The following is a 10,238-nucleotide window of genomic DNA, read 5'->3' as shown; positions in this document are numbered from 1 at the left end:
GTTGTGATTATGTGTCTGTTCAAAATGTTTAACGTACTTCCCGACATGCAGCAAACTTGAAATTTGCCATGTGGGTACTTTCCAGACTGTACACCATGGAAAAATATAAAAATACACTTTTTTGGGGGGGTGGGAGCATATATTTTTTGTAAAGGCCAATGAGCTGTGACGTCACATCTGTCATGTGTCCCGCGCATGTGGAAGCGTAACGCATTGTAGTGCAGTGGTTAGCGCTACGCTGAGCTACGAACCCGGCGACCCGAGTTCGATTCCCGCTCACGGCCACCACTGGTGACGATTATTTCAACCGGTCCTGGGCCTCCCCTAGGTCGACTCAGCCTCAAACGAGTAACTGGTGTGGTGTGAACATCGCCACTGGGGGGACAAAGGCGGCCGGCGTGGTGCTGGCCACCCACAACCTCGTGTGCCGTTCCGGCCTTCATGAGTGCTCGTTAACAGCACTTGCCCCCTACAGTCTCACAGGCTACTCGGGGGATCTTTGTTTTTATCCTGTATGGGGGGGGGGGGGGGGCAGCGACTGCATAGCGGTTCGGGTGCTGTGCTACGAACCCGGCGAACCGAGTTCGATTCCCGCTCACGGCCACTACCGGTAACAATTATTTGAACCGGTCCTGGGCCTCCCATAGGTCGACTCAGCATCAAACGAGTAACTGGTGTGGTGTGTGAACATCGCCACTGGGGAGACAAAGGCGGCCGGGCGTGGTGAATCTAAGTCCCGGGCGAAGCCGGGTAGTAAAGCTAGTCAATTATATAATTACAATACCCTCCCCATCTCCACCTCGAATCACTGCACCAGATTGAGCTAAAAGATTATGTCACCCTGTTGCTCTATTAAAGACCGGGAGCGAGTGGAGGGCCTCACCATTCTGGCAAATTGCCCGATGATGCTGGATGTAATTACCAGCAAAACGTCACAGTACTCAAAATTTTAAATGATGTTGATTCACTCGTCAACACACCGGTGTGGGGCTAAAGTAGTGAACTATTTGTCTTGGAAAACGTGACACATTTTTTACTGTTTGGCAGTGTCGGGTGGTGGAGGGTTACGACACATTTATAAAATAACGCGATGTAACCCAAAAAATCTTTATTATGACTAATACTGGTCGCGAAAGCCTCTGTGTTAAACTGACCATGTACTGTGTTAGCTACTGGACGACAAAGGCGGTTGGCGAGGCTCTGATCCTGTGGAAAACATATTATCTTATTCTTGCTTCTTTCAGAAAAGTCACCACGTAGAAGGGAAACAATAAAATAATAAAAATATTAAACAATAAAATTCTCACGACGTTTTGACTGCAACACAAGCAATCATCATCAGGTGTGAAAACCACATGGTGCAGAGTCTTGATGAGGGAATTCTTCTGGGATGAATGGTCGTGGGAATCCGGTTTCAGGTAAGCATCTGTATGGGTAGCTTTCCTGTAGACAGAGTGGCTCATTGAACCATCAGGTTATTATTTTATTATTCTTGGTTCTTAATTTATACGAATGTGTGCGATTATGCTAATGCAAGCCGTTATGATAATTAGGCCCTCCCTCGTTGTCGAGGGTAGTATTACCAATCGGGATAATACAATTAATGTATGAAGTTATGCAGGTGTGCTGTAAGTATGCTAGATTAAGCTCGGCTTCGTTGTCTAGGTTCGTATTATTACTCGGTATAATACAATTATTCTCGCGTTAACATTTACTGATTATGTATTAGTGTTTATGTCAGGTCTCCAAATTGAAATCTCACCGCAGTTCTTATAATTAAGATTATTAAGCATGAACTTAGGAAAGAAACACTCAAACACTTCTGTGTTAAGCAATTTTAATTTCTAAACAAAAACATAACACTAATATGCGAACTCTTATGCTTGGAATTCTCAACACGGTACTCCTGGAGATGTTCTCCTCATCGATCCATACATTTAACCCTCAATGATCACGTTGTTAAATTGGGTAACAGAATAATTGATTAATTCTTTAGAGTAACGCGAGCATATATGGTGATAGGAAAAAGTCCTTAAAATTCATGCAACGATGTTCATACGAAGGGCAATAAAGAAACATGCCCCGAAGGCAAAAGTATACGCAATCAATTCATTGGGAAGATTATGTAGTTACGAAATGTCTTGGGACGATGGTGTGCGACAGTCTGCCTGCTTCAGCAAATGCTCATCAATTGGCTGAGGCTTCAATTAATTCGTGGGCAAGATTCTGTGATCAAAATAACGATTTCAACACAATATTCTCCCTGTGAGTGTGTAGATTCGTAACGTAGGTTTCTAAACGTTTGGTTTCATCAATTAATTCATTGGTAAGAGTTATGCAATTAAAAAGAAAGAAAAAATGACTAAAATACTTCTAAATGACTGTATCCACGTAACTCAATGGGCCGCAATGTTCTTCGTTATCAGCTAGTAGTTGACGCACTTATCATGAATCTTCTTGTACGTGTTAATGTGTGAGTGTTGTTGATCTTCTTGCATTAAGAAAACGCCGAGGTTGGGCATCCCTTGTATCAAAAATGTGTTCGTCTCCTGCGGAGAGGCGAGGGTGTGAGGGTGGGCGTGTCTTACAACGGTGGGCGTGTCTTACAACGGTGGGCGTGTCATACAAACGGCTTCGTTGCTCTCTCTCGCTCGGGGCGTCGGCTTAGCTGCCCGTCCGCTGGCAGATACAGGCTCTTTCCACTGCTGGAGGAGTTGCGTCGGCACGTTGCTTGTCCTTGAAGATGCTCGATCACGCTTGCCACTGATGCACTGGCAGCAGCAGGCTCCTTCCACTGCTGGAGGAGCTGTGTTGCATGCGCTCCTTCCTGCCCCGTGCTCTTTGTCAATGCCCGATTGCGCGCGCAGTTCGTTCGCTGGTGGCAGACACCCTTGCTCATTATTCTATTGCTCGGCTGTAGCTGCTGGTGGGAGCTGGCACTCAGGATATAATTACTTTGAGCGATACTTGTCAGCTCTAAACTCGTGTTTGGTGACACATCGCTACTCGGCAAGTCTCTCCATCCCTGGTTGATTGCAGTCTCACCCTGGAGCTTGCCGCTCGCTGCCCTCTTCTGTCACTCGCCCAGCTGTCTCTTGCTGAGCTGTCCCTTGTCGAGCTCCCCATGTCGAGCTGAACTGTGTTGTGTTGTTTTTATCCGAAAAATCTCCCCTCTGCGCGTCTCTTGCGAGAGAAAAAAACAGATTCTTACTCCGTTATGCTCTCCCCCCGCGGCCGCGCCTGATTGTCCCCCTCCCCTCTCCCCTTGGTGACCCCGGGCTGCTTTACATCAAATTGATGTTTGTTTGCCCTCCCAACCCCTCTCTTCGCAGTCTCCGCTAAGGGAGGGGACGCACCTTTCATACGCTTTATGGCTACCAAATTGTTGTCAAATTGTTGGAAGACAAAGGCGGCCGGGGAGGCTCTGATTTGATGATATACATTTATCTGGTCTTTGTGTTTGACCTATTTCTTGGACCTCTAATGAATTAGCCTAGGTCTAATCTCTTGTGATTATTATTTGGTTTGTGTTTAACCAAGATTTGTAATGTACCATTAGATGTTACCTCCGGTATTTCAAGGGTTTTTATAAACTTTTGCTCTCTGTCTGCATCCAGGGATCCGTATTTTTTTTTATTCTCGAGGTCAGAGATATCCCGAGGCTGGAGATATAACCAAGCGCACACTTTCTTGACTGCTAGAATTCACATTCCTTGGTTCTCTTGGTGAAGTTACATAGATGGAAATATACAAAAAATATATATCAGTTATAATGTCCATTTGCCCTGTGCTGTGTCCGTGCCTGTGATTCTGGATATTTGTTTGTGAACTGTAAAAAGTGTCAAGCAGGTCATGGTATGTGGTCCATTGGCAATCTGGAGATTTTGCAGATCGTCATTAACCTCCCTTTGCCCCGGAGTTTATTATTTAATGGCCTTTTTCGACCTCCAGATGCTTGATGTTTGTGGGAGGTAGCGGGTTTGAGGGTGTTTATTTATTTATTTTTTCGATTATTAATAAAAAATGGCAGAATTCTTAATATTAATTTTGGGAAAAGGCCTACACACATATACAACACCTTGGGTGAATTTCGCTGTCCAGGGGAGGCTCGTGACCCCTGCTGTTTTCGCCTTTTGTGGGGTTTTTCCTTTATGGCGGCCTTTTCTTGAAGTCAACTGGGGATGTCCTGCAGAATCTCATTAGCCCCCCCCCCCTTGGGTTTGCCATTTTTAAAATTATATTTTATGACTTCCCCAGCAGGCTTGTGAGTAATTATCCTCCAGCAGTCTTTTGTGTGGCAAGGCAGGAGGGGAGGGGGGGGACTCACCCTTTCCGTGCCCCAGCGCTACATCCCAATCAAAATGATTACAAAACCAATACAAAGAATCAATCAATATTTTATGGAAAAGGCATATATACAACATGCTCTTCGAGTGTTTGTGATGAGATGATACAAAACAACTGAGTTGCTGAGGCGATTAGGCAAGCACCATATAAATGCTAAAATTATTATAACATAGTATAACATAGTGAATGCTTCGGAGATTATTGGCTCTGGCTCCTGGTAAGAGATCTACCCAACCAACAGGTCCGCAAATACTGGTTGCTCTTACTCTGCAGGTTGATCCTAGGAATGGAGTGTTCAACTTCACGTTATTGTAATTAAAAGCCTGTGACAAAGGTGAATCTATTGGAGCTTCATTGTCTCAAGCTTACACATCTACAGGGTCTCCATTTGACTTTGTATTGTCTAAGAAGTCCACCCACACCTCCACTTCCACAAACTGCTGGGAGTTGCCTCGCTCTGCCTCACAGTCAGAATTCTCCTCCTGCTTCACGTTGCCTCCATCGATGTGAAGGCCCAATTTTGGAATTGAATCTTCATCTTCACATTTTACCATGACTTCTTCACATTTCACCTTCACTTCTTTGCTCTTCACCATCACTTCTTCACATTTCAACTTTGCCTCTTCAAAAGCCACCTTGATACATTTCATTGCATCCAAGCTGCAATTAAATTCTGGTTCTTTTTTCAGCAGGGATGGGCTCATTGCAGCACTTGGACTTTCACAAGCCGATTTCAGACTCCGCTCCTTGGGGATCTTCTGATACCTGTGTGTCCTCTGGTGTCTATTAAACTGTGATGACTGTGCAAACGCCTTCGCGCACAGAGTGCACTTGAAGGGTTTCTCTCCTGTGTGCGTTCTCTGGTGGTCGTGAAGAGTTGATGACCGTGTAAATGCGCTTCCACACACAGTGCATTTGAAGGGTTTCTCTCCTGTGTGTGTTCTCTGGTGGTCATGAAGAATTGATGACCGTGCAAATGCGCTTCCACACACAGTGCACTTGAAAGGTTTCTCTCCTGTATGCCTTCTCTGGTGGTTGCGAAGAATCGATGACTGTGCAAATGCCTTCTCACACACAATGCACTTGAAGGGTTTCTCTCCAGTGTGTGTTCTCTGGTGGATCTGAAGACCTGATGACTGTGCAAATGCTTTCTCACAGACAGTGCACTTGAAGTGGTTCTCTCCTGTGTGCGTTCTCTGGTGTTTTTTAAGATATGATGACTCTGCAAATGCCTTCTCACACACAGTGCACTTGAAGGGTTTCTCTCCTGTGTGCCTTCTCTGGTGGTTGCGAAGAATTGATGACTGTGCAAATGCCTTCTCACACACAGTGCACTTGAATGGTTTCTCTGCTGTGTGTGTTCTCTGGTGGCTCTGAAGAACTGATGGCTTGGCAAATGCCTTCTCACAGACAGTGGACTTGAAGGGGTTCTCTCCCGTGTGTGTTCTCTGGTGTGTTTTAAGATGTGATGACTGTGCAAATGCCTTCTCACACACACTGCACTTGAAGGGGTTCTCTCCTGTGTGCGTTCTCTGGAGTTTTTTAAGATCATATGACCGTGTAAACACCTTGTCACACATAGTGCACCTGAAGGGTTTCTCTTCTGTTTGTGATCTCTGGTGTCTCTGAAGAACTGCTGACTTTGCAAATGCCTTCTCACACACACTGCACTTGAAGGGTTTCTCTCCCGTGTGTGTTCTCTGGTGGTCGTGAAGAAACGATGGCCGTGCAAATGCGCTCCCACACACAGTGCACTTGAAAGGTTTAGCTCCTGTGTATGTTCTCTGGTGGCTGCTAAGAACTGATGACTGTGCAAATTCCCTCTCCCACACACTGCACTTGAAGGGTTTCACTCCTGTGTGTTCTCTGGTGGCTCTGAAGAACTGATGGCTTGGCAAATGCCTTCTCACAGACAGTGCACTTGAAAAGTTTATTTTCTGTGTGTTCTCTGGTGTTTTTGAAGATTTGATGACGGTGCAAATGCCCTCTCACACACAGTGCACTTGAAGGGTTTCTCTCCTGTGTGAGTTCTCTGCTGCTGTGCCAAACTTCCAGTATGATCCGTGCTGTATGCACACTGGTCGCATTGTTTATTTTTGTACCGAGCTGCGCTGATTGCCTTTGCTCCATCAGACCAATTCTGCAGAGGAACCGTCAGAGGAAGTTTCAGCTGCAATCAGAAAAACGTATCCACACCATCTACGTCAGTATCAAGACACAGAGGAATGCATATATACACATTCACACATGACTTACACATCTATACTTATTCATATATTCATGAAATAGTGAAAATTATTCCCCAATTAATCACGCGGGCTATTAAGGCACACAATGAGAGGGCCAATGGTCATAAATATTCCTGGATGCTCTAGTATCTTCAAAATGAATGTTTACCCAAAACTCCAAGCACACAATTTCGGCTGTCTAGCTATGAAAGGAATATTTAAGAAAAATTCAGCTGTAATAGCAAAGTGTCTTGAAAAGAATATTATTTGTATTATGCAGAAATGCATAAATTAATGTTCAATCGAAACTTCGAGGTGGAAGCCAGGCTCAGATTTGCTTGAATGCTCGGATGAACAGATCTAACTTCAGCTGCATATGTGCTGATATATTTTCCTGACTGTTTCCATCCTTACAAAAAGTCCCAGAGGAAAATGAAAATAAACTATTGTTTTGATTTAACCTCCATGTTCAATCGTTAATATACATTACTGCAAATACAAACTTGACATTGTCACACACTGGCATGGTAAAAAGGTGGTTGTGTGTCCAGAACCATGCCTGGCCACCTTCATCTGCTCATTATTCATGCTTTCTCACTTCACCATGTAATTAATTTAAGATCAATCAAAATAGCAGAGGCCCACAATAAGTTCAGCTTTCAGTTACACTATGTAACACTATTTTTTTTTGTCCCTGGATGGCTAGTGTTTTTTTTTATTGGTCATGCCTATAAACTTTCCTTTTGTGACCAGGACTTTATGTTAAGGAATGACACAAATGCACACATTTTCTCATTGAAAATAGGTAAATTTAAAAATATCACTGTCCTGGTCACAAAAGGAAAGTTTGTGGGGAATAAGAGCCATTTTCTGTACTTTTGAGGCATAAGCAATTAGAAAATAACATTTACTACGCAGGGACAATTTTTTTTGTTACACTGTTATCAATCATTTGCTGCCGGCGATAATCAAACTAATTGTTGAGTTCATAATGCGGTGAAATAACTGCGAGATAAACTATTAAATACACGTACATTTCACATGGATCATTAACATATTATATAAACAAAACATCCACCATTCATGACGAATTGCAAGTAACCTTATCCCAGTGCTAATGCTATGATAGGTGCAATTTAAGGCCATGTAAGTGTGGATTCCTTGTCAGCAGGTAATGGGAATGATCCAGGTGTCAAGGGATGACTGACAGAACAACCAGCTGTGCTCCCCACTGTCTTGCTGGGTTTAAGGAACCCAGCGTTCCACCTATTATTCATGTGGGCGTCGCTCTTCTGGCCTCATCGTTATTGCAGAGCAAATATCTCTTATCTGCCATGAAGCATACCTCACGGGCCTCCTCCACAGAGGCCGATCTCCACTCCTGGCACCAGTCATCAGCAGGTCCAATCACATCCTCCATTCTCTTCTCTAGCCAATGCCATGCCTGTTCAGCCCCTAATATCTGGACAAACAGAAGATGCTTGAGCATGCAGTGTCTGGGAATGCGGGATTCATGACCAAACCAATGCAGCCTCGCCTGCCAAAGAAACTCAAGATTATATTCTATATTGATATCTTAAGGATCTGTAAGTTTCTAATACAATAGTCTGGTTGAAGAGAGGATGAATAATAGGCAGGCCAGCCTTCACTGTATAAGCCAGCAGAGGTGGTAATTTAAATAAGTTCATATTTTGAATCCACAGAATAATGTGTCCAAGAAGAACCACAGCTTTATTCGTTAGTTTCTAAAAACGCTTGTCCTGGTGAGGGTCGCGGTGGCAGCATGCTGAGAATGGCGGTCCAGGCCTCCCTTTCCCTGGCGACAGACTCTAGCTCAACCTGGGGAATTCCCAAGCGTTCCCTGGCCAGCCGAGCGACATAGTCCCGCCAGCGTGTCCTGGGCCAGCCCTGGGGTCATCGCCCAGTGGGACGTGTCTGGTAGAGTTCCAGGGGGAGTCTATTGGGGGGCATCCTTACATATATTCTTTATTGATATCACCCCTAGAGCCAGGCCCATCGGTGGTGTTCGCCAACAAGCGCCTCGTGACCGCGTGACCCACGTAACTCAGTCGTGCAAGCTCGAAATGGCTAAGTGGTGCCATCCTGTGCGTCGAACATCCGCAGGATGAAGGGTGAGGGGCGGATGCGATGCCAGTAGTCAATAGACATAAAATACAGCAGCCCTTTGCATATTGCGGAGATAACGTTCTTGGGAATTGCCGGGCGAAAGCTAAAAGCGCAATATTCAATACTTAAGCCTGACCTAAGTAATGGCGTTAGGTATACGTCAAATACAATTCACAACATCACAATTGAAATAAGTACTGGACAGTATTCCAAATAAACTAAACAATTGAAATAATAACGGAGAAACCGTATACAAAAAAATATCCCAAGACAAAAAGTCGTATAAATCTATAAATCATTAAAAGGGGAAAACCTCTTCTTATATTTTGATACTGGCAAAGGAGGTCCCATGAAGCAGTGAGCCAGGTGAAGACAAATTAAACTTTAGCAGAGAATTAAAGCAAATGCAATCAGGCGAGGGCAGGAGGGAAGGCCCCGCATGGCTAGGCCCCGCGTTGTAATGTTCCAACCTGGACATCGATTCCATACTCGCTGCTACTCAATTGATACCCCTACGAGAGAGACGGAGCGAGGCTCTACCTGGGTAAACAACAACAACCACCACCACAACAACAACCACGATGTGAACTTCTCACCTCGGATCTCTGTGAGCGCAGGCACGCGGATCGGCAGCTTCCTGGTATCTCGTGACGTCACGCAGCAGCGGGAGGTGACATGACGTCACTTGCGTGGTTCACACACAATCCCCTCCCCCAACGAGCGGCGGTGTAACTGAATAAATTATGTTAAGGAGACAGGCTCATGTCCATTGATGAGGCGTGGATGCTGAACCCGGCACAATAAACTCGCGACGGTTTTTATGAATAAATTATGTTAATTAACCGCCAGTGACTGGGCGTAGCTGTGCCCAAATAAGGATTTTTACTGGAACGGAAATCGGCAGTGACCAACCAGACGTGACGTCACGCTCAAAAAGCGGTGGAGGGGGGGTTGGGGGAGGGGGTGAATACCTTGGTGACATGACGTCACTAGAGAGGTACATCTCCCCCAGGCGTCTCACACCGATGAGGTAATGCGAAGTTGTGACGTCAGAGAGCGGGGGTTTGAGTTTATTTAGATTCCTTTTCCATATCTCCCTCTCTCTTGAACAGAGACCCCTTGGGTGCGTGAGCTCATCAACAACGTGCACATTATTGTGTGTGTATGAACATGGTATTCTGTGGGTCTCTCGGTAAAGCCACGCAGATATAAAAATAATAAAAAAAATCACGACGTTTCGATGGCAACACAAGCGATCGTCTTCAGGTGTAAAAAAATACAGCGAGAGAGCTGCTGAAGCAGGACGTGAAATAGGCCTGGGATGGGTGCAGCCCAAGGGGCCGTCCATAAATGACGTCACGCTCCTGGAGGGGGGGGAGTCAGACATTTGTGACGATATGTGACGAGGCGGGAGGGGGGTCAAATATTGGCCAAAAATCGCGTGACGTCATTTATTTATTGATGGCCCTCAAGGATTTTGCATGTCAATGTTAGATCGGAGGGCGCCCTGAGGCCGTGGCTTTACCGAAAGACCCA

The 10,238-nt window shown here is 45.2% G+C and overlaps 1 protein-coding gene across 3 annotated transcripts; it reads right to left on the bottom strand.

Annotated features, from left to right (window-relative positions):
* Positions 1–4,381: 4,381 nt before the first annotated feature.
* LOC116957246 (uncharacterized) lies at positions 4,382–9,413 on the bottom strand. Of its 3 annotated transcripts, none has more exons than XM_076055516.1 (3): positions 9,299–9,413; positions 7,921–8,037; positions 4,382–6,517 (listed from the first exon to the last, which is right to left on the bottom strand). In XM_076055516.1, the coding sequence occupies exon 3, from the start codon at positions 5,925–5,927 to the stop codon at positions 4,713–4,715; it is 1,215 nt and encodes a 404-aa protein (XP_075911631.1). In that variant the 5' UTR covers positions 5,928–6,517; positions 7,921–8,037; positions 9,299–9,413; the 3' UTR covers positions 4,382–4,712. The 3 variants fall into 3 exon arrangements, with proteins under 3 accessions (XP_075911631.1, XP_075911632.1, XP_032835200.2); XM_076055517.1 differs by having other exon boundaries at positions 4,382–6,487; XM_032979309.2 differs by lacking the exon at positions 7,921–8,037 and having other exon boundaries at positions 9,299–9,406.
* Between the last annotated feature and the right edge of the window lie 825 nt (positions 9,414–10,238).

The sequence above is a fragment of the Petromyzon marinus genome, chromosome 71, assembly GCF_048934315.1.
Source record: "Petromyzon marinus isolate PM22_M1 ecotype Great Lakes invasive population chromosome 71, UKy_Petmar_22M1.pri1.0, whole genome shotgun sequence".
NCBI classification, from domain to species: Eukaryota; Metazoa; Chordata; class Hyperoartia; order Petromyzontiformes; family Petromyzontidae; genus Petromyzon; species Petromyzon marinus.
The sequence above is the reverse complement of the archived record's forward strand: the minus strand, read 5'-3'. Positions and strand labels throughout refer to the sequence as shown.

What these genes read in the sequence shown, in the direction of transcription:
- LOC116957246 (XM_076055516.1), bottom strand. Translation starts at nt 5,927, where the DNA reads ATGTGTGACAAGGTGTTTACACGGTCATATGATCTTAAAAAACTCCAG.